General features: G+C 46.5%; 1 protein-coding gene across 2 annotated transcripts in view; it reads right to left on the bottom strand.

Moving 5' to 3' along the window:
- LOC310771132 (eukaryotic translation initiation factor 4E type 2-like) overlaps positions 1-24,875 on the bottom strand; it is a 95,365-nt gene that overhangs the window by 57,938 nt on the left and 12,552 nt on the right. The window contains exon 4 of one of the 2 annotated variants that reach the window (XM_083663795.1): positions 3,287-3,391. The exons of the other annotated variant lie outside the window; for it this stretch is intronic. Coding sequence (XP_083519921.1) covers positions 3,287-3,391 — 105 coding nt within the window. The remainder of the gene's footprint in view (positions 1-3,286; positions 3,392-24,875) is intronic. 2 annotated transcript variants of the gene reach the window in all.

Raw genomic sequence — 24,875 nt, 5'->3', positions numbered from 1 at the left:
TTGAGTTTCATTGACTTTATCATGGGCCATTCACTGTACTATGTAAACAGCGGTGCTCTGAGAAGTGCTCCGAGTATGAATACCTCGGCCCGAGCGCGCTCCCGGTTTGCAGGAGTATGTGCCGTGCTTAAGGGTGTTACCGTAATTTTCGGACTATAAGGCGCACCTGAATATAAGCCGCAGCAGCTAAATTGAATGATGTGTACATATATAAGCCGCACTGGACTATAAGCCGCAGGTGTTTTAATGTTTAATTACCATATGTAAGGGTTCGTGCACAGAGGGGATTGTCGGGAAAGAGATAGCTGTTTGAGGAAGCTCCCATTTATTAACATTTCAACAAACAAGTTGCATATTTGCATAACGTATTCAAGTGTTACCATTTAGTGCAATAGTAGCTACAGAACATGTACTGTGCTGTGTAAACTGTACTGTATCACATAGCGTTTCAGACACACAAACTTTTCAACTTTCAAACTTAAACGGTGCGCTCCCAGCGCACGTACCGGCAGTGATCTACAGCAGTGGTTTTCAACCAGTGGTACAGGGACCACCAGTGGTCCTTGAGGGAGTGCTAGGGGTTCCCCAGCAAAATTAGTTAATAGCGTCACAATCATTTAACCACTTAGCTTTGGCTATTTTTGAAGCTCTAGCAAGCTCAACAAGCTCATAGCGGCAGCGCGGCACTCGGTGCCGCGCTATGAGCTTGAAGATCTGCTATTTTTGAAAAACCTTGAAAAAGTGTGCACATCTTTGAATATTTATATTTTTTAAAGCGGAAATTAACTGATATCTTTGCTTCTGGGGGTCCCTGGTACAAAATATTTTCAATTGGGGGTCCGCGGCCAAATGTGTATCAATTTAGGGGTCCTTGGCATGAAAAAGGTTGAAAACCACTGATCTACATTATAGCCTACAGTAGTACTATAACAAAAAACAAAGCTTACAGCGCTTGACGAGGCAATATCAATGGCTAAATTAAATGTGTTTTTTTTAAAGTTCAAAATAAAGTGCCTGTAACACGACAGTAAGCGCGTAAGCCTAAAGTTGCAGTAACACGGCTGCTTAAAATATACGGTAATCAGCCTACCAGAAAAGTCATTAATCCTCGTCTTCATCTTTTAGGCTAAGGTGCAGTACACGGCTGTAACCAGAAAAGTCAAGTCATTAATCCTCATCTTCGTCTTCTTCCTGCGTACTAAAACCACCAAAGTCGTCATCTTCAGTGTCGGAAACGAACAGGCTCAGGGTGGCTTTGTCAGCCACTCTCCTCTCTCCTTCGTTGTCGCTCTCAAAACCAACGAACTCCTCTTCGTCACTGTCGGAATCGAACAGCCTCTGAAGGGCCTCAGCTGTGGCGGCGTCCTCCTCTTCATCACGCAGCAGTCCAGCCTTTCGGAACCCGTTGGTGATCGTGGATGTTTTGACACTCCTCCATGCTGTCAGGATCCACTCGCAAACTTGAGTGAAAGTTGCTTTTCGCATGCGACCAGTTTTGGTGAATGATTTATCGCCGCTAGTCATCCACGCCTCCCACTGAACGCGTAGTGCCACTTTGAACGCACGATTGACACTGATGTCGAGTGGCTGCAGATGCTTCGTTGTGCCCCCAGGAATCACAGCTGGAATTGAGTTTGTGCTCTTGATGGCTGCTTTCACAGAATCTGTTATATGGGCCCTCATGCTGTCCAAAACGAGCAAAGCTTTTTTTTGGCGAAAGAATCCTCCAGGGCGCTTGACGTAGCACTCATTCAGCCACTCCTTCATTACGCTTTCCATCATCCACCCTTTCTTGTTGACTTTAAAGGAGATGCCGTTCGGGATCTTTTCTTTTGGCATTGTAATCCGCTTAAAAATCACCATTGGCGGAAGCTTTAATCCAGATGCTGTGCAGCCAAGAACACAAGTGAAATTCGTTCTCTCGTGGCCAGTGGTTCTCAACGTGATGGACGATTCACCTTTCTTGTTAACAGTCCTGGTGAGAGGCAGGTCAAACGTCAAAGGCACTTCATCCATATTTATGATCTGGTCCGGTCCGATGGAATATTCCTCTATCTTTCTTTGTGTGAATTCGCCAAAGTTTGTTATTTTTTCCTGGTAGTCGGGAGGGAGTTGCTGACACACAGTCGTCCGCGCCCTGATGGACAGTCCCTTTCGTCTCATAAATCTGAAACAGCAGGATGGTCCACCTCTAAAATTTTCAATTTTCATTTCGGTGGCGACTGTTTTGGCCTTCAGTCGGATCTGCACGGTTTAAACACCTCGGCCGTCTGCTCTCTGTGTGTTCACCCAATCTTCAAGAAAGTCTTCAAGTTCGGGCCATCTGCTTTTATTACCTCTGAAAGCTTTTATTGACTTTTTGCATTGAGACAGTTCTTCCCGCTGGCGTCTCCAACGTCTCACCATTGACTCATTGATGCCAAGGGTACGTGCAGCAGCTCTATTTCCTTCTTTTACTGCCAGATTGACTGCCTTTAACTTAAAAGCTGCATCATATGCATTTCTACGTTTGTTTTCCATAATGAGGGTTTGTGCATGAAAACTTCCTTTGCACAAACTGTCTCGCTCTCGTAATGTCTGTCTGTCTTGCTCTCGTTCTGTCTCTCGTACCACTCTCGGTTCCACTTTTGCGCGCTACCTGTCTCACTCTTTTCCGGCCTCCAGCTTTTCCTGCTGGAGCCCGCCGCTTAAAGGTGGGGGGCGCGGACCGGCCATAGAGCCCATAGAGTTAAAGGTGGTGGACTGTAACCTGTAAAATCCATAGATTTAGGAGGTCCCCTAGTAGCCGTTAGCTGTAAAAATCCATAGATTAGCCGCACCATTATATAAGCCGCAGGGTCGAAAAATGGGAAAAAAGGCGCGGCTTATAGTCCGAAAATTACGGTAATTCATATAGTCAAAATGTATTTTTTATTTTGGCCAACATTGAAATATTCCACAATTGCACAGTGTGGTAAAAATAAATATCATTATTATCTAGCACTCATTTAGCTTCATTTGGTTGCCTCCTTGTCAACTTATGAACGCCACAATGCATCTTGGGACATTATGCAAATTTATGTGTGTCAGCGCCTGGGTTGGAGGGCGGGAGAGGAACATGTCGTCAGCTGGGCTGAGTTGGACTGTGTGTGTGTGTGTGTGCTCTGCTCAAGCCCCACCCACGAAAGACATTAGGAGAAGAGCTCATCATACTTTTGCCACTGACAGCCCTTCCCATTAACAATGCCAACAGGTCGCCGGCCATACAGTATGCCAGGTTTCCACCTAGCCTTGTTGAGGGTCGTACCTCCCACATAGGTTTGATGCCCTCTTTAAACAGGTGGAAGTCGCTGTGTCCGGTCAGATCTCCAGGACGCACCAGGTGACTGTAGAACTTCCAGAACTGCTCCACCTAAACGCACGCACACACACACACACACACACACCAATATCAGGAGAGCCGTTCATTCCGTTTGTCCAGTGATAGAGAATAGGGCTGTTGAAACAAATTTCGGTACTCGATTATTATTCAATTTGCATAAATATGAATAAACCTTGATTTTTGGGGAAAATGAATATATATATGATTCAGCGACCTCGTATCAGGCAGTCTACGTTGTTGAAGTTTTCAACGCTTAAAACACTCGCATTATATTAAATTGCACTTGGCTGTTTCGCTCTTTTCTTAAACTAGGCGCGCACTTGATTCCTAGGCTCGACCGCTCTGCGGGCTCGCTTCGCTTGCTCGGACGCCTCGCCCGTCCTGCATCTCGCTTTTTTAATTGAATTAAAAAAAAAAGTATGTATCAGAGATTAATCATTGTGCACTTGAAATTCTTTATGTGCTCAACTTAGGAGCATAATGTAAGATGACAATCACACCACAGGCAGGCACCCAGTTCATAAATGCTGCAATACTTAAAATGCAAAGGCTTCCATCAATGGGCCATAGGCTCAATCCCCATTGTGTTAACTCAGTTGGTGATAGATAGTGACTTATAGAGATATGCAACCCCAGATACCCCAGAGAGAAGCCAGACCTACATCCTGTAATTTTTTCAAAAAAGGGCAAGTTTTCAGGCTTTCGAATCCACCCGCTCCACATTTGGATAGGATTAACTTGTGTGGGGCGGGCACATTTCAGAGCCAATGGCAGAGCTCTGTGCATTTCCTGCTCACGCATGTGTAGTTTCAGTTAAAGCCAGTTAGTGCTGTGAATGGATCTGCTGCTCATGTTTCTCCCTTCCACCACCCCCTCCCTTCTCCTGTCCAAACTAACCTCGCGTCACCAGGCTCTCTCCGTCCAAACACCAGCATTGTTTGGATATTTCCGAGAAAGCTTAGAGGCGGCATAACTTTTGACAAGAAAACCATCACATATGGCTAAAAAGTTAGATAGAAATAATATTTATTTTGAACACAAAATGCAATTCTGGGATATTTTAATATTGGACAAAAATAAATTAAATTAAATTAAAACCCTAAGAGAAACACACATACATCGATGGGGTGTATATATACCCCTTGCAAATACAACGTGGTAGTGAAATGGGTAGTTTGACCGTAACATGGTTGCACTGTGATATAGAGAGGCAAAATGGAACGGCACTGTACCAGAGATTTTCATCCGCCATCTATTTTCCCATAGACATTTCGTAAAATGCTTATAAAATAGTTTTACTTCGTCGAACCAAACGGTTCAGCTAACGCTATAATCGGGAGAGACCATAGAACATTTCACTCGGACCAAAATAAAAATAAAAAATATTATATTTTTTTTTATTAAAATATTATAAAAATATTTTCTTTAAACCCGCATTTTTTTAACGTTTTGGTCCCATTTAAATGTTATGCGATCTCTCCTGTTTCTAAATATATCTGAAAATCTCTGGTACAGTGCTGAAGCAGTAAGTAGGCGGTCACTTTGCCCCTCTATCCACTCCAACAAGACTTGCTTACTTGACGCCACTTTTTCAATAAAAACACATTTATGCAATGACTTTACATAATGTATATTTATGTTGCTTCATTTAGCCTGTCCTGTGATGTGCAGAGGCAGCAGGTAAAAGTTATAATACTAAGCCTGCCCTGAATGAGCCTTGTTCGTTATTGTGAACGTTAGCAGCGTTAGCACAATACTGAGGGTTCCAAAATGTCGCCGATACGCTGGGATGCGTTTACAACATGTCTAAAGATCATGGAAGTGGATGGTATCAGGAATGTCACCGATAGTTACAGGTGAGCTTACAAACTTTATCTGAAGGTAGTAGAAGTATATGGATGCATCGGGACCACTGGGGGAGCGAGCCAACACCAGTCAAAGCTGTCAGGGTCTGTGTTATTCAGTGTAGCTCAAGGCTAAATTAGCCTCAAGCAGATTAGCCTGGCTAACATGCTAGCGTGATGCAGGCAGACAGGAGTCGGCTAATAGCATTGGCCGACGTTTTGCAATGAAAGCTAGCTAGAGCAGTTTCTTGAAATGCATTCTAACCAGCCGAAATATTCACATAAAACTAGGGGTGGGAATCGTGGAGTAACTCACGATACGATATGGTCACGATACTTGGCCCTCGATAACGATATTATCACGATACAGCGATTCTGCGATAATGGATATATTGGAAGAAATTTAACCTACGATACATCACGATATCTGTGTAACTGAAGAGAAAAAAATACCCCTAAAAGGCAAGAAGCAGGTATTATGTATTTATTAGCAGAATTGACATGAACTCTCTCAGAGTTCACTCACTCACTCATACCATTTTCGATACCATGGAGGAAAAGTTACACATTAAGTATTTTTATTATTATTATTAAAACAAGAAAACCTATATAACCTACCTACCTATATAATTTCTAAAAGTAGATATTAATGATCAAACATTTCCATTCATGTAGCCTACAGTATTTATGTTTTTGTTTCAACTACAAACATAAATAAACGTCAACTTGAAACTATGTTTCAACTACCACACACAGCATAATATTTTAGCCTGTTTATTAAAAAAAATCAAAAAAAAACATATCGATACTTGGTGCCAGTGTATCGATAACGTTATCGCGATACCGTGAGTATCGATATTTTGTCCCACCCCTACATAAAACAACACAGCGTATTGCTGGTGGTGGGCGACGGCGTGACACCAGCGCTGCCCTACTGGGGCAGTGGGTTAGAGAAACTATCCGGGGGGGAATGCAGGATTGCAGCCAAACACCCTCTTGAGGCAGCGGAGCTGCTAGGCCCTGGACACTAATCTAAACTCAAACAAACAAACAGACACACATTTATTTTTATTGTTTACAAACAAACACAACCTAGGCTATCTGACTAAACCTAAACCTAAACTACTAAATACTACAAAGAGATACTCAACACCTTTTTCTGCTGAAAATCAATATATATTGGAAATGAGTTGTGTTCTTGATGAATCCAGGTCAAAGTCCTGACATTTACTGTAAAACGAAGTAATTCCTCATGTCACAGTTCAGACCACGCAGGGTCCTGGCACACCAACGGGAGCAATTTAAACACGATTAAACACGATTTCAGACGGACAAGCCCGTCTTTTATTGTCACACGATCACACATCAACACATGCATGGCCACAAACACACTCATGCTGACGGTGGCCGGTGAAATTCGTCCTCTGCATTTGACCCATCCTGGCTTGTCCTTTCCTCCGGGGGGCAGGCCAGGAGCAGTGGTCGCTTTCTCGTACAGCGCCCGGGGACCAACTTCGGATGTTGTCGTCACTGGTCGGATGACGATGACGATCTGATCTTCTGCATGTTTTTAATGGGGGGGTTATGTACGGAGGAACCCCCTGGGGGGAGCACGGGGAGAACATGCAAACTCCACACAGACAGAAAGGCCCTTACGACGAGATACCCCACCTGGGCAGTGGGCACTGAAGATATGGGGGGGAACACAACCACAGCGCCCACAGTGTCCCAGGCGAGAATCGAACTCAGGACCTTCTGACTGTGAGGCGACAGCTCTACCACTGAGCCACCGTGCCCCCTTTGGGTTTTTTTTGGAGTTCAGTGTAGGGATGCACCGATTGCGATTTTGTTGGCCGATTCCGATTTCCGATTTTTGAATAGTCTGACTTGCCGATACCGATTTTTGCCGATTCCGATTTTTTTTCTAATAACAATAATTGGCAGGTTATTTTTTAACTTTTTAACTTTTCTTTAATAGAAAATTAACATTCATGTTACATTTCTTATCATTTGCATGAGGTAGGACGATCTCACTCAAAAACATCTCAAAATAAAAGTGTTCCAGGTTACTGGACAGAGCTTTTCTTTTTTGTGTAAATACAATGAATATAAAACAATAATTCCAGTATATCCCACAGCTATCATGCATTTACTTTTCCAAAAGAAAAAAGGTGCAACAGAACAGGGGCTTCAGATGGAAAGTAGCCTATGGCTAAATCTGTTACAAAGCATATCTTCCCCTATGGGGTTTAATGTTTTTTTGTATATGTCCCTACCAAATAAACTAATAAAATAAAATAAATAAACGTCAAAATGTTATCCATGGACAAGGAGTTTATAGCCTATAGCTCTGGAGCCCAGAGACCTTCGAAGCCATGCCCACTCTACAGTTGTGGATTTGGCTGTTCTTGAGTAGCCTAGATGAGGAAATGAGTTTGAATTGACTTTGAATATCGTAGTTTACACACAGAGCGCGTTTTTTTTAATCCGCCATTCGAAAAAAAATCATCTCTCACAGAAAACCTTGCACACTGGTGCGATGAGTTTTATTATTATGTTTGTCGTTCTATTCGCAATACGAAACAAAAGTCCTCTCCTGGCTGTACACGTTAGGGTTAGGGTTACAACGTGACTGACAGATAGCAGCAGCAGCAGTGATGTGGAGGCTGGTCGGGGAAGAGGGGACGGTGAGGTGAAGCGAGCCGCTCAGACTGGAATGTACTGTGGACTCCAACCTACCCGGCGGCCCCTCCGCGGCTCCACACCGACGAAGACATGCTGTGGCATGTGTGTACTGTGTAGTGGCAGCTTTTGTTTTGGCTGCAACTCATCCACATCCACTCGGTCTCACTGCTTTTCGGTGCGCGCACGTCACTTGAAAATCGGCTCACAGAATCGGCATTTTAGAGTGACCGGCGCAGATCACCGATCGAGGCCGATCACGTGAAAATCGGCCATTTCCGGTCACGTGCCGATCGATCGGTGCATCCCTAGTTCAGTGTCTTGCCCAAGGACACTTTGACATGCAGACTGGAGGAGCCGGGAATCAAACCACCGACCTCTTTTATCCAAAGCGATTAGTGGACGACTCGCTCTACTTCCTGAGCTACAGCCGCCCCATAGTCAACTTCCCTTTTGCAACCTTTCCATCTGACAGCCTTGTGGTTATTTCGTTCTGCCGTGGTATGTTGCAGGTCCAGTTCATCTAGACACAAGCCTATCTCTTTTGAGAACCGAACCATCTCTTCTCACATACCTATGCAAACAGACGATTTTTTTTTTTTTTTTTTTTTTACAAACAACCTAGGCTATCTGACGTACTCTAAAACTAAACCTAAACTACTAAATACTAGTGTTGTCACGGTACCAATAATTCAGTAGTCGGTACCGGTACTAGTGAATTTCCACGGTACTCTGTACCAATTTCGGTACCACGGTAAAAAAAACAGACTGATATTTCTTGAACATATTCTCCTTTATTAAAGTATGCAACCATTTCCAATGAACAAATGGCATGTAGCCTTCAACTTTAAAACAAAACAATGTGCTTCTGCTTACTTCTTACATCAACTATGTATGGCAGTGAGTACAGACAGTGCAACACCAGTGGCATGTAGCCCTCAAGTATTTAATTTTATTATTATATTAAATATTATAATTTAATTTATTTCACAGAATTGCTGGAATCCTTTTTTTTCCAACGGTGTATATTGGTATTTGATCGATGCATAGGAATTCTGCCAATGCCCTATCACACTTTCTTGCTTCATGTGAGTTCTTGTCATATTTCCTCTGCTTTTCAAAAACATCAGGAATTGTCTGCTGGGTGGTCTTTTGGGCTCCGCGACTTGTGCCTTCCTCTTCATCTTCATCTCTCGCATACTGTTAAATGGAAAGTAACGTCAGTGAGATTTACTAAAATAAAGAGATGATAAGGACAACTGCACATACACACATGTAGAGTGCAAGCAATTTTATGTAGCTAGTTTTAATTCACGGACATGTTTCACCCGAAAGAAGCTTGTATTTATTTTGATGCCATGTTGAACTATGGCTAAGTTCGGCTATTAGCCGTGTCCCATAATGTTTCCATTACAAACATTGCATTGCACACGTGTTACACTATGCTAGCTAACGCTGTACCAGGTATTAGCCGGGTCCCATAATGATTCCATTACAAAACACGTTACGTTAACGTTAGCGCAAACGTTTTTTGGTTACACAATGCATTGCCAGCTATCTCAAAAACGAATGTGACAGGATAAGGTCTGTTTGATATGTTGTTAAACGTGTTATTTTACACCGTTTGAAAGAATTAACCCACCTTGAATTATTTGAACAGGTCTGGGTGCCTGTCTTTCAGCTGCTTGGCGAGATTGGATGTGTTACCCTGTTTGGTTTGGAACTCCCTTTCACACTTTTTGCAGATGGGACTTTGGGGACTGATATTTCCAAATGCGACTCTTTGCATTCTTCTTCTCAACAAGTTGAGTTGTTGGAATAGGACAGGAGCAGCCGCTCCTGCTGTAGCCATTATCTTCGCTGCCTGTGCGCACTGCTCCAAGTACAAGCTGTGAATGACTGTTCGCGATTACGTGTGGACGTTCGGGGACACCGTAGTCCCGGAAGTGCGCGGGCTGTATGCGCAGTATGTATGTATGTTGATCAGGCAGACAGGCTAACGTTAGCTGGCGGCTGGGTCCATGAAGCCAAGCCATGGTGGCAAACTAAATAGTAAATTTGGTACCCTCGGTACCATGAAAAACAGGTACCGTTCAGTACCGTAGCAATGTAGTACCGTCCAAGTACCGAAGTACCGAGTACCGTGACAACACTACTAAATACTACAATTTACACTATGCACTCTAATCAAAACGCTCCACAAATCTCTCTCTCTCTATTCAACAATTCTCCACACTCCATAGGCTCAGCATGGTGTGCAGGCACTTTTATAAACTTTGGCTGGGAGGGGCCTAGACACGAGAGATGGGCGGGCTGGGTTTGGTGACGTCACTGATCAAGCTACGTCACTGATCAAGAGCTCTGCCAATAGAAAGGGAGGAAAATTGGAGTCTACAGCTGGCCTTTTTAGTTTGTATGGAACTGCATGGGTATGTGAGAAGAGATGAGGAATTACTCAGATTTACAGTAAATGTCAGTGTAAGTGCCAAATGTGTTTCTATGCTGTCATATTTTTATTTTGTCCATGGGGTGTCGCTGTGCCATGTTACCTGGGCTCAGGTAGTCTACATAGGTGCTGCCTTCACCTTTGCTCACTAGGTGTTTGACCCGGAAGGGCAAAGGGTTTTTGACCACTTCGCTGTGGCGCGACATTTGTTTGGTGTGCTCTGATTTTCTGTGTTTGGACAACAAAAATGGACCATATTCACGTTGGTGCACTGGAGTAATAAATCCACGTTTGCAACTGAAGGACTGCCTTGATAATTTTCCTACGCAACACACAACAATATCGTATGTATGTAACATCAACTATAGCGAGCGCATCACCCAGGTCATCCGCGGTTTAGCACCTCAGTAGCTTACAGTACTAGACTGGGCTCCTTTAACAGTCAGAACTATGTCCTGGATTCCTCAAGAACACAGCTAATTGCCAATATATATTGATTTTCAACAGAAAAAAGTGGAAAAAATGTTGCATATCTCTTTAACAGACATATATTTACATGAAAATCTATCACTTTAAGAAATTACCAATGTGTATTATGTATATAAAATGACAAAGAAGGTAATGCTTAAAATGTATTATTGCGGTGCCAAAAGGTGTGGTGAAAAATGTGGGTGCACTTAAATTAAAAAGTAAGGTGCACCGGTGCAACCAATGTAAAAAAGTTAGTCTGGAGCCCCGAATGCTAAAAAGAAAGCCAAAACCGGAGGGGGGGGGGGGGGGGGGGGTACCGATATTATCGACCGATATTAGCATAAAAAAAATTGATATCGGAAAATATCGGTATCGGTTTTCATGCCGATATTTTTATTTTTTATTTTTTTTAAATACAGGGGGAGTCTCACTGAGAGCAATGCTCTCTTTTTCAGGAGTGCCCTGTTCACATTCACACACACATTCATACCTGGAAGCTGACCAGTACAACCACAGTCTGATCTGTTGGCCACTGAGCAGCTCCACTGGAGCGGTTGGGGTTAAGGGCCTTGCTCAAGGGCACCTCAGTGGTGGTAATGAGGGAGGGGCAAGCGCTGCCTTTTCACTTTCCCCACCCAGATTTATCCTGCCAGTCCCGGGGATTGAACCGACGACCTTCTGGTCACAAGCTCGCTTCTCTAACACTTACAACTTTAACACAACATGCATATTAAACTCTTCAGCTACATTAAGCTACATTATGTAACTTGTTACGTGAAATTTTGGTGGAAAAAAAGCCCGCTTATATCGGTATCGGTTGATATCGGTTGATATCGGTATCGGAAATTAAGAGTTGGACATTATCGGATATCAGATATCGGTAAAAAAGCCAATATCGAACATCCCTAGTCAGACTGCAAAGTTAGTTACATGTTCAGTAGTCTCGCTGGCCAGCCTCCTCTCCCTTCCATCCGAGGAGTCTGGCGCCGCAGGTCTCCATAACTGGGATAAACCCTCCCCTGCTCTACTCTGCTCTCCCATTGGTAGCGTCGATTTCAGACGCTGCCGGATTTCCGCTCCCCGCTTAACTCATTCACCGCCAGTTTAGGACTGCCAATATTTAGCACAGGCCAAAGATTTTCATAATTGTTGGTCATCTTTCAAGACCCACAGTAAATTATCTATTAGCACCAGAGTGATTTGCAATACCTCAAAATGAAGATGTACGTCTCTGGGTTCACCAGGGAAAAAAAAGTGAGCTTTTAGCATGTTCTGTACTCTACTTATAGCCATTTATATACACCCTGTTTTCCCCCAAAATGTCTCTCTGAGAAAAGAAATTGCAGAAAATGGCATTTATGTATTTATGCACACAATCTCATGCAGAACTCGCTCTCAATTCTTTTATTTTGAACTGTATTGACATCAGACATGTAAATATTATTCGTTAGGACACAAATGACAAAAAAAAATATATATATATATATATATATACACATGAAGTGCTTTTTTTTTTACATTCAACAATACAGTTTACTCGGTGTGAGTGAGTGTGCAGACAGACAGACAGACAGACAGACAGACAGACAGACACACCGACAGACAGACAGACAGACAGACAGACAGACACACACACACACACACACACACACACACACACACACACACACACACACACACACACACACACGATCCCCCTTTTAGATTTCTAACCCCACATATGATAAGCAATAACCACGCCCTGTGGCGCTGGGATTGGCCAGGAGCAACACTGGAGGGCATGCAGCCCAGCGATTACATGAACCAACTGAATAGCTCTTGAGAAAGGACAGCGGGCTGCTCTGACTCCCGCTTCTGCCTTGTGCCTTGCTGTTGTGTGTTTATTTTGCACCCTTCCTCGTCCATGTCTCCCTGTCATATCCCCTGCTATCTGATCGTTCCCGTTTTCCCCTCGGCTATTCAACACGTCCTCACCGCCCTCGCAAACTGATCGATCATTTCCTCATTCCTCCGATGATCAAACACATCTCTTGATTACTTTCTCCCGGCTGGCACAGAGGAAGGCGACTCCAGCTCGTGCAGCGCGCCGAGGCGCGTTTCAATGGCGTTTCTCCTGTCTGCACAAGGAAGCGTTACCAGTTTTCTGCTTTTCCTCCTGCTCAATTTCAAAACAACAGCTGCGGTATGTGTTTGTTCACGTGTTGTCTTAGATGATAGGGACCTGATACCATGTGACAGGCTGGGGAAGTGTTTAAACTACGCCCTGCAGTAATAAAAACAAAAACACGTCAAACACGTCATTGGCGGGGAGGGCTATTTCTGATAACACGTCAAAGACGTCATTGGCGGTGAATGAGTTAAGAAGCTCGGTCATTGGCTCCGACCATGTCAATCAGAACGGCTTCCGCTCCCTCCTCCCTGTGTGTCGCTGTAAATAGTGCCCTGCTGCCTCAGTGAAAACAACAACGCTAACTAGCTAGCAAGCTAACGGCAGAAACCTACACGCTAGCTCGTTGCTACACGCTGAAAACAGCAAGTTGGATTGTTTGAAACTATTTTCCATGGGCACTGCCACTAAGCGCCGCCCACTATTGAGACCTGCGGCGCCAGACTCCTCGGACAGAAGAGACTCCTCGGACGGAAGGGAGAGGAGGCTGGCTAGCGAGACTACATGTTCAGTGAATATGTTTACATGCACTTAAAAAAATCAAATGATTGCGTTAGTCCGCCTAAAACCGGACTTTTGAAATGCATGTAAACATGTTAGCTCGACTGAAATCGAAGTTATAAAAGTCCGACTAACACACCCAGATAATGCGATTGGGAGTCGATCTACTCCTGCATGTATACAGGCCAATCGGACTGGAACTGGACGAGGCGATCAGCGCATGCGCTAATGTTCTTTGACCCGGAAGTCGAACAGCGTCTAAAACTGTTACTGTATGTTAGCGGCCATGTTAGCTAAAGCTAAGCTGAAGTTCGTTGATGTAGTAGTAGCTGTGTCTAGAAAAAATATTTTTGTAATGGAATATCTTAGTTTCAACTGTATTGAGCTAACAAGGGGCAGCTTTGTGTTATGTGACCATCCCTGCGTTTGAAAGGTTTATCCGCGCTCTCTCCACAAAAACACAACCTCGCTCGACCACATAAACACAGAACACAGCAAAACAATGTCCTATCACTAAAATACACACAGGGCGCAGCGTCTCTCAACATAAACACACTGCCACACTATTATGGGCCAGAAGTGATCATTTTGAGGGGAAATGTTTGTATAATTATATCATCTTTTTTAACGAAATAGCTGCATTATTAAGAGACTTGTTGCTACCAGTTGTTCGAATTGGCAGAGCCTGCGGGGGAAAGAATGCATATGAGGCAACATGATTCCATAAAAAATCAATTTCCCACCCGTGCTTGTAAACTGGGACAATGACAGTAGTCCGAGTAAATACAGTAGCCTAATCAAGCTATAACCATAGCTCGACTCAACTGTGCTTGTAAATATACTGAGTGTACCCAGGTTATTTTCTGTAGCTACAAATGACACATGTCTTCTAAACGCCTCACAATGTCTGCTATTTAAATGGTAATGGTTTGGGAATTACCACGTCACGCCCGCTTAGTCCAGGGATAGTCACTCCTTCTTCCAGCCCGCTGAGAATCGACGCAACCAACGACGCATCGACGCAGCAAGGCTGGGTAGTGAGAGCTCTCCTTCTCACTTTCGAACTCGAGCTCTCACTCTAGTGCCAAATTCAACCGCCCTTGCTGCCGGGAGCACCCCTCAGAGCGACCCGAGAGGCATCGGTGAACCACGGCCACATGGCAAACGTTCATGCCCGACCATATGACATTTGGAGCGGCAACGATACTACCTTCTTGCCACTGACAGTACCGCCCGCATGCGCGAAATGCGAACCAGACATGTCGAGGCTGTAGTACCTAACAAACGTGTGATGAGAGGACCATGAGGCCTCAGCGCACATGTCCTCCACCGAAACACCACACAACAACGCGGAAGATGTCGCAACGCCTCGCGTAGAATGCGCCTTGATACCCTCCGGGGGTACCTTACCCATGGCAGAGTATGCCAAAGCAATCGCCTCCACTATCCAGTGTGATAAGCGATCCTTGGAAAGGGGCCCACCCTGGGCCTTCTGCCCAAAACAGACCAACAACTGGTTTGTAGTGCGTAATGAACGCGTCCTGGCCACATAGGCCGAGAGCGCCCTTACGGGGCACAGCATGTGCAATAGGGCTGTGAATCTTCACTGGCCTCACGATTCGATTCGATTACGATTCATCTGTCAACGATTCGATTCGATTCGATTAAACGATGCATCACGATGCATCGCGATGCATCTTAAATCGATGCATCACTTTTTCCGCAATACATGATTTATTTTTTCTCACTTTCTTTTTTCTCACTGTGTGGCTACTTTTAAAATAAAAGTGCATTTGGAATTGCATTGTATTATGATCCATAATTAAAATAAACAACTGCATGTACTTACATTCTATTTTATTTTATTATAAAAAAAATTTTTTTTTTTTTTTTTAACACATTGACTGCCAGCCGTTTTTTTGTTGTTGCTGTAGGTAGCTTCTGCCAAGCCGTTTTTTGAGGATTCTGGCTCATTTTACAAGAGCCGAGGATTCTTTTCTGCTTGGAGTTTGTGAACACAAAGTTCACAAAAGTACTAATAGAATGTGTGCTTTCTCTGTCTAAAATAGTTAGTTTGTAGAGTTAGTAGTTATGTAGATATTAGCCGTTGAGTACAGCATGGTTTCAGCGTCTGAGAGTGAAAGCTGAGATAATCGCAGTTTTGTGAAATTCAATCAAACAGGCAGAACAGTCACTTTAACCATTTATTTTTGGCATCAGTGAGAGATCAGACATCCAAACAATATAGTTCCGAACGCCCTCTCCTTCAAACTCCTCCCCCCGTGGGCGTGTCTGGTGGCTTTCAGCCTGCGTTTGTCACAAGCGAGTGCTCTGCTGCTGCTGCTGCTGCGAGTTTGAGCAGCCTCCCTCCCTGGCAGCGAGTGTGGATAGGGCTCACTCGTCTCTTGGGTTTGAGAGCCCCGATGAAGCCCCGTGCGACTCTAGGCTTTATGCTGCCCACCCAGTCCATTTCTGGAACCCCCCACCGCCGTGCGCCCGTGCGCAGCAGCGCGAAAGCGTCCCCGCCTACAGTATGAGAATGAGGCTCGTTCGTTTCTGGGTTTTCGGAATGCGTGCGATTCTGGCCTTTCTGCGGGCGTTTCAAAGTGTGTTTCACCCATAATCTATTATGCAAATTTGCAATCCTGGTGTGCTGCTGCTGGCGCGGCCGCTCTCGGGCGAGTCTGGTGACTGATGACTGTAAAATCGCCAAGCCATTTCCTTGAGAATGGCTGGCTTCCTCCCGCGGCTGCTTTTGGTTGACTTTCTCTCTGTCGGGAGAGCACCGTCGCCACCTAGCTGGTCGGTAAAATAGATTATACACATTCAATACTTCCAATATCTCCATAGGAGACGCGGGGGGCATTGATCCACGTAGCACCGTCAAAAAAAATATATATTTTTTTTGACGACTCAACTCGTCATTGGCAGTGAACGGTTGGATTGTGTTTGACGACTCAACTCGTCATTGGCAGTGAACGTGTTAATAATCGATTTTTGATATTTGTTAATCGATGCAGAATCGTGCACGTCCGCATCGCGATGCATCTTATAATCGATTATTTTTGACACCCCTAATGTGCAAGTGCCTCTCCTCGCCCGAACTGAACGGCGGGGGACAGCATGCTGACAAGCCTATGACCTAAAGCTGGCATTAATATTCTTAGGTTGAGAAGCCGGGTTAGGTCGCAACGTAACCATGCGCCCATCACCCCCAAAAACCATACAGGCCTGCTGCACCAAGAGGGCAATCAGGTCACCAACCCTCTTTCCTGACGACAAGGCCAGCAGCAGCGCAGTCTTTAAAGACAGAAATCGGCGGAGTCCAAGGGCTCAAACGGATGACCTGCGAGCCCGTCCAGCACCGTAACCAAGTCCCATTTGGGAAAGACGCACCGCGACGATGGGCGCAACCTACGCGCTCCCTTCATGAAGAGCGAGACCAGAGGGAACGCCCCCACGGGGCTCCCCTCAATTCCCATGTGGCAAGCAGAAATCGCGGCTACGTACACCTTAAGCGACTTGCGGGGACTGGCCTCCGTCAAGCAGACTCTGACGGAAGCAGAGAACTGGTCGCACACCACAGTTCACTGGATCCACACCCTTGTCCGTGCACCAATGCGAAAAGACCCGCCACTTGTACGTGTACTGAGAGCGGGTCGAAGCAGCCCTAGCACTCTGAATAGTGCACACCAGATTATCGGGCAAGTCCTGGGCTAGCAAATGGTCCTGTTCAGGAGCCAGACTGCTAGCCTCCACCTGCTGGGGGAGGGGTGGAGCACCTCCCTTTCCGCCTAGGATAGAAGATCCGCCCGCACTGGCAACGCCCAGGGCGGACCTTGCGCCCGGGAGATCAGGTCCGCAACCCATATCTGCTTGGGCCAAATGGGGCCACACAAGAGCCGCAGGCGCTGTTCCCCCGCACCTGTCGGATCAGGGGGAACGCATAGCGCCCGTCCTGGGGCCAAGCGTGCACCTGAGGGTGGAGGCCCCACCCTGTCTGACGCGAGTTGCCCTGAGACAGCAGCCCTTTGAAATCCGCCGGCCTAGCACATGAATCGCTGACAGCGAAAGAAATGGGGATACGCCCACCGAGGATGGCGGGCTTGTCCTTAGAGCTACAAGCCAAAGGCTGGCACTGAGCCCAGACCTTGGCGAGCTGATGCCCCTGCTGGACGTGTAGCCCCAGCAAGGAGCGGTATGTCCATTGTAGACCACGGAGCCATGTTAGCGCAAGCGGCTTGGCCTCCTGTGGCCTTCCCCACACCGCCTGCACAGCATGAGTCATGCAGACAGGCATGTGACAGAGAAAGGAGACGGGGATACGCCCACAGGTGAATCCCCGCCGCTAACTGGTTCAGCGCCGCGGACCTGTTTGTCCAGGTGGGCGATCGCTGCTGTATTGTCCGAACGGATCAGAACATGGTGCCCATGTATCAGCCGTTGGAAGTGAAGCAGAGCCAGGCGAATCGCCTCCAGCTCTAGCACGTTTATGTGGTGAAGCTTGTGAGCTCCCCACCGGCCGTACGCCGAGCGGCCTCTGAACACTGCACCCCACCCCCAGAGGGAGGCGTCGGTACGAATGACCAACCTGAGCAGGACACAGCCCAACAGAGTGCCTCTCTTGAGAGGTAACGGGGGCCCGCCGACCTGCTCAATGCCCGCCGGGCCGGAACGTCAGAGGAATCCTGCGATAATGGTCCCTGGCCTGGTCCAGGTGATATCTGAGAAGCCCGATCTGGAAGGGGCGGGTGTATAGCCATCCCAGCGAGAACACATCCACCGCTGAGGCCATAAGTCCCAACGTGACCGTGCACTGATGCACTGACACGGAGAGACCCAGACTTAATGCCCTTTTGCCGCCCGCATGGTGCACGCCTGTCACTCCGGCGAGAGGCATGCCAGCATGGCCTGAGAGTCCAGCTCGAGCCCCAGGAAGGTTGCAACCTGCGCTGGGACAAGGCAACTCTTCTGCCAGTTCACCAAAAACGCCAAGGTCTGCAGGTGATCTGTCACCGCCCTGGCATGCTCCATAGCGCGGACCCTCAAGTCCGCCACTATGAGAGCATCGTCGAGATATAGGAAGACGCAAATCCCACTCAAGCGGAAGGGAGCCGGGGCTGTCTCCACGCACACATCGAAGGTCCGTGGGCTCAAGAACACGCCAACGGCAGGATGCAAACTCGTAAGCTTTTCCCAGGAAGGAGGTCCTCAGGTATTTAGCGCCAGCAAGGGGCGGTACGTCTATTGTAGACCAAGGAGTCATGTTAGCGGCATGCGACGCAGCGGGCGAGATGCCTGCCACACCTGAAGAGCACCCCTGTAGCACTGATCGAGGGGCTGGGGTGGCTCAGCCCAGGAATGCCCAGCTTAGCTGCGGCCCTGGGCATCACCCCACGAACTGCTCCCTTGAAGGGCTCGCTCGTTTCCGCGCGAGCCTCCACCTCCGCAGTGACGGCGCTAGCACCGTCCCAAGCCTCCTCCCTATCGGGAACCTCCTCCTGGGCGATCTCGACTAGGGGGTCGTACCCGGGGAATTTGCCCCGCTCTAACTCCAGACTGCTCATCTAATTCGGACCGGGGCCCCTGGCCCTGTTCGCCCTGAGCAGCAGGGGCTTCACCCACGACAGGCCGGAGAGATTCAACGGACACGTTTCTCTCGAGAGGTGTACCGCTAGGGATGGGTACCGAGACCCGGTATCAAACTGGCCCCGGGGCCGGATTTCGGGATACCGGAGGATCAATAAGCTTTCACGTTAACGGTTCTCTTATCGGTACTGTCTGGAGTGGAGAAATTAAGAAAATAGATTTCCTCTATAGGCTATATAATTGCTAAATAAACGTTACGTTATCTTGCACATTTTATCTCACCAACTCCGTAAGACAGGCTTATGATGTGTTTTTTGCGATTTCCGAACGAGAAAAGGGATAATCTTTTCCGCGTTGCGCTCTCCATCAGAGAGAGACACAGCTGCTGCCTGCAGCCAAGATGAGAGGAGTAGGACTGAGAGAGGAGAGGGGAGGGGCTGGGGGCGTGCCTTACAGCACACACCACACATGCAGGGAACAGGGAAGGCAGGCAGGCAGATAGACATGCAACTGAGCAGAGCACACGTTAAGAATGGCTGAAAGAACGAAGCGGTCTAAAGTGTGGTTGTACTTCACTCGAGTCGATGGTGAGAATTCACGTTGTCACAAGTGCAATAAAACCTAGTAAAGGTGGAAACACGAGCAATTTGTCTAAACACTTAGCCAAAGTGCATCACATTCAAACGGAGAAATGCACCGTTTTTGACAAGCTAGCTCGCCCTCCATCATCTCCTGTCAATGATGCCACGGCTGCTGTTACCCAGTCTACCTCATCAGGTAACATAATACATAATGTGAACGTGGTAATGATTAAGACAAGAGTGTAAAACATTTCCCAACGGTTTGGGTGTGTTAATCATCATAAATCCAGTCTGATATAAATCGTCAGGTGACGGTCATCAACTCATCATCTCAGTTGTCGTTCAGACATGTTACTTTCAGAGCAGGGGGGGATATTTAGTGATTTGGGGGGAAGTGCAGCAGACAGATACTGTCTTGCTTTATTTTTATTATGCTTTCAGTTTCCCTAGCTGAATGTTGGTACTGTATTGGCACAGTGTGGTAGAAGGATATTTTAGGATATTTACATTAATAATAAAAACGCACCCATTAAGATTTTGCAACTTTTTTTGTTAAAGCTGAGCCTGCAGCTACAATGAACCAGCCCAGTCCCACTGTATGCTGTTGCTGCAGTTTGCTACTCATGTGAGGAAATAAAGCAATTTCTATTCCTAATTTGTCCCTTTTTCCCCCCTTTCTCCTCTTAAAAATAACAAAAAGAACCGACAACAACCAGTCCCATTTTTTTCTGGGTTTTTTCTCTTAACTCATTCACCGCCAAAGACGTCTTTGACGTCTTATCAGAAATAGCCATCCACGCCAAAGACGTGTTTGACGTGTTTTTGGTTTTATTAGAGCAGCGCGTGCAGCAAACACTTTCCCAGCCTCTGACATGTCATCTGGTCCCTATCCTCAAAGGGTAGCCGACAGCACGTTATCAAACACATACCGCAGCTGTTGTTTGAAACGAGAAAGAAGGAGGAAAAGAGGAAAAACAGAGAAACGCGCTTCCTTGTACAGAGGAAAAAACGCCATTGAAACGCCTCTCGGCGCGCTGCACTGCTGCCTTGCTGCAGGGCGAACCTGGATTGCCTAGTCAAACCCGTGACGAACATGATCGATCCGGTTCCAGCAGCGCCTGGTCCCAAAGCCAAGCCGCGGACCCGTTCCTGTGTCGTGTGACTCGTGTCGCAGCATTCGTCCCACTCCCAGCCCGAACGAGAGGAGGAAAACGCTGATGGGGAAGGAGGGGGAAGGAGGTGCGATCTAGCTGCAGGCAGCTGTGGACAGAACTCTCTCTCTGTGTGTGTGTGTGTGTGTGTGTGTCTGTGTCTGTGTCTGTGTCTGTATGTGTCTGTCTGTCTGTCTGTCTGTCTGTCTGTGTGTCTGTCTGTACACTCACTCACACTGAGCAAACTGTATTGTTGAATGTAAAAAAAGCACTTCATATATATATATATATATATTTTTTTTTTGTCATTTGTGTCATAATGAATAATATTTACATGTCTGATGTCAATACAGTTCAAAATAAAAGAATTGAGAGCGAGTTCTGCATGATATTGTGTGCTGTACATAAATGCCATTTTCTGCTATTTCTTTTCTCAGAGAGACATTTTGGGGGAAAACAGGGTGTATATAAATGGCTATAAGTAGAGTACAGAACATGCTAAAAGCTCACTTTTTTTTTCCTGGTGAACCCAGAGACGTACATCTTCATTTTGAGGTATTGCAAATCACTCTGGAGCTAATAGATAATTTACTGTGGGTCTTGAAAGATGACCAACAATTATGAAAATCTTTGGCCTGTGCTAAATATTGGCAGTCCTAAACTGGCGGTGAATGAGTTAAAAATAACAAAAAGTACCGATAAGAGTACCGTTAAAGTACCGGATCGATAAGGAGTATCGATAAGAGTACTAGTATCGTTAATTCCTTAACGATACCCATCCCTATGTACCGCTGGGAGGAATGTCCTCCTTAAGGAGAGCGAAGCTCTAAGACGCAGCACGGCCATCTTGAAGATAGCTCAGCAGCTGCAAGACCGAGGGCTCAAAGCGCCTGTGCAGCGTGCTCATGCCCAAGGCAGAACACGCACCTATCATGCCGGTTCATACTCGGCCAATGTAGTTTTACACAAGGCCCATCCCCTCGCTGACTTTCCCTGCTCAGTAGCACAAGAGAAAGCAGGAAGCTAATCACTAAAATAGCAAGCTCCCGCAGGCCGCACCCTGTTAGCGGGAGTACCGTTTTAAGCAAGCTAGCAAACTAGCATGAAGCACAGTCTAGACAGTAAGCAACCCGGAGGCTAGCGAACGTGTGCGTGCAACGGTAACGGCAATAGCCCAGCCCGAAGGGAAGGCAACAATACCCACAACCTGTTAACCCGAGAGAACAAGCCACTAGCTAAGCTAGCGTAAGCACTGAGAGACAAGCGTGCGCTAACACAAGCCTGCGCACAAGCCAGTGCAGCGAGCCTCTACCACCGCAAGCTGAAAGCCAGCGGCCCGTGAAACTAGTCAATCTCAGAAAAAAACTCCTCAGGAAGTTACAATCTAGTAGATGCTATTTGCACGGGGGCAAAGCAACACTTAGCAGACAAGCAAAGCTGGCTAAGATGGCGTAAGTACTGAGAGAAGCGGCTAACACACTCGTGTGGAGCGAGCTTACCTAGCTAGCGTATTCGCTCAGCTAATATCTCAGAGCGCCCCCTCCGGGGACAACGCCAGTAATAGCTACACTACAAGCAGTATGTAGGTTCCAGCAATGCCTGTGCAGCGTGCTCATGCCCTAGGCAGAACACACAGCTATCGTGCTGATCGTAACCAGCCAGCGTAGCATCGCACATCTCACAGCTCCTGGCTGTCCCCCCCCCCTTTCTCATGGCAGCCGCCTGGCTCATTGCACGAGTTAAGAAGCTAACTCGTAGCAAGCACCCGCAGGCTGTAGCAGGAATTAGCGGAGGTTTTACCTTATAAGCTAAGCAGCAAGCCGCCCTGAGGCTAGCGAACCTGCACGTGCAACGATAAGCGGGTGGTAGCAGAAGCTAACGCACAATATGGCCAGATGCTAGCCGCACTGATGCGAGCTAGCTATCTAGTTATTAACTGAGAGCACAGCTCTTGAGCTACTACTCTCTCTAACGTTACTCCAGCCGGAGTGAACTACACGGAGGTAGCCTGCACACAAGATACTAACTGCACGGGTGCAAGCTAGCTATCTACACAACAACTGGGTGCGTTACCCCGTCCGCGGACGCAGCCTGCTAAGTTAGCCTATTGTTCTGTGCTAAAACAGTAATACGCTATTCGCACGTATGCAAGCTAGCTTTCACACTTTGAGAGCAGACCTTAGTTAGCTCTCAAGCCTATCACTATCACCACCCCAGCTGGGGAAGACGAAGCACGCTACACGGCGGTAGCTATTTATACAGGTGTTAACTGCAAAGCAAGACACTCTTAGCTTTAGATGAACTTGTTCCGACGCCGCTGGTGAAGAGAACAGGATCGGGTCCCCGAAGCCTGAAGAATCTCGTCCACACAAACCTCTCGAGGTGGACAAAATAAGATGGAATTAGCCTAGCTTTTAAGAGCGCAAACTTGAGCTAACACAGAGCTTCTGAATAACACGTCCTCAGCGCGGCTGGAAGAACGATGAGTGGCTATCCCTGGACTGAGCGGGCGTGACGTAGTCACGGGGGTGGCCGCCTCAGCCCCAGGGGGCCCCACGCCACCTACTGGTGGGTGGTCGGTTTTATATTAAAGGTCATTTTTTGAGCAAAAATAACAGTCTTCCAGTGGGCTGCGTACGCAGTGAATATGGCACTAGAGTGAGAGCTCGAGTTCGAAACGAAGTAAAACCCCTCATGCAGGCTAATGCTACTGCTAGCGTTTTTTATGCTCTCAACCCGGGTCATTAGAGCAAATTACCTGTTGTACAACAGTTTCTCCCTGTGAATTAAATTAATAATTAGCTGTATTTACGTAGGCTACATTACATATTTGCGGGAGTGGGATGAATCTCACACTACTGATGTCGAGCATGATGAGTGGTGAGTGAGTGACTGAGGGAAACGTGAGTTTGTTTACTGCGTTGCATGTAATTTTAAAGGAGGAGATCCACAACTTTCTTTTAAGGGGGCACCGTGGCCAGTTCAAACCAGGGAATGCCAAACTGGCCATGTGGAGAGTTAATTTTAGAAGGGGCATTACAGCCAAACTGTGGGGCATCCACCGCACTGTCTGTTTGACCGTGGTATTCCTGCTCTGGATGACGCCCCTCGCGGCACTTGGTGCTTACGTTCTCTAGTCTATGAACGTATTTTAAGCTACATTTTTCAAACAAAACAATAGCCATGTGCTAGGTCGCTAGGCTCCACTTTTGGTCCATATATGGGTCAATGATGTCACCCTCAAAAAGGAGTCTCCGCTAAAGAAGTGTTTGAAGAGAAGACGTGTTTGTATTTTCCCATACAATGAGGCAATCCAGTAAACTAAACTTAAAGCTATAGCATTAGCCGAGTAAGCTACATGAGGGCAAGTGGTGGACTGAACAGGCGGGCGGTTGGTTCATGCATACACGTGGATTAGGATGGCATAAAAGCTCATCCGCGCATCTCTATTCTGTATACTGCAGAGCGGAGGACCCATGTTAATGATCAAACACTCTATATCAGGCTTTCGGAAAGTAGAGCAAGGTAACAAATTTATTTTTTATTTTATTTTAATACCACATACACCTTTAAATATATGTATGAGTATATGTGGGTACATACCGAATAGGGATGTTCATTTTGAAAATTTTCCAAAATCGATAATCGGTGAAAATTAACGATCAATTATCGATTATCGATCATATTAACTCATTGAGTGCCACGGACGTCGATCGACGTCAAAGTAAATAGTGACGTAGAGTGCCACGGACGTCGATCGACGTCAAATGCGTTTTTTGACGGTGGGACGTGGATCAAAGCCTCCTGGATCTCCTGTACAAATATTGTAGCTTTTGGAAGTGTATAACCTATTTTACGGACTCATTAGGTGGCGACAGTGCTCTCCAGATTAGAGGAAGGTCCGGAAAACTGCAGGAAAAACCTCCGTGATCAAAGAGAAACCGCTCATGCTGCAGCCAGAGCCATATAGATGGCTCTGACTGCACTCTGACTGCAGCTGATGCTGGCTGCCAACAGCAGTCAATCCGCGCACACAACTGAGCTCCTCTGCCTCTGTCTGTCTGTCTGCATAGTTTCTTCAC

The sequence above is a fragment of the Poromitra crassiceps genome, assembly GCF_964638095.1.
Source record: "Poromitra crassiceps genome assembly, contig: HAP1_SCAFFOLD_376, whole genome shotgun sequence".
In the NCBI taxonomy this organism is placed as follows: domain Eukaryota; kingdom Metazoa; phylum Chordata; class Actinopteri; order Beryciformes; family Melamphaidae; genus Poromitra; species Poromitra crassiceps.
Note: the sequence above shows the minus strand (reverse complement) of the source record. Positions and strands in the feature narration are given on the sequence as shown.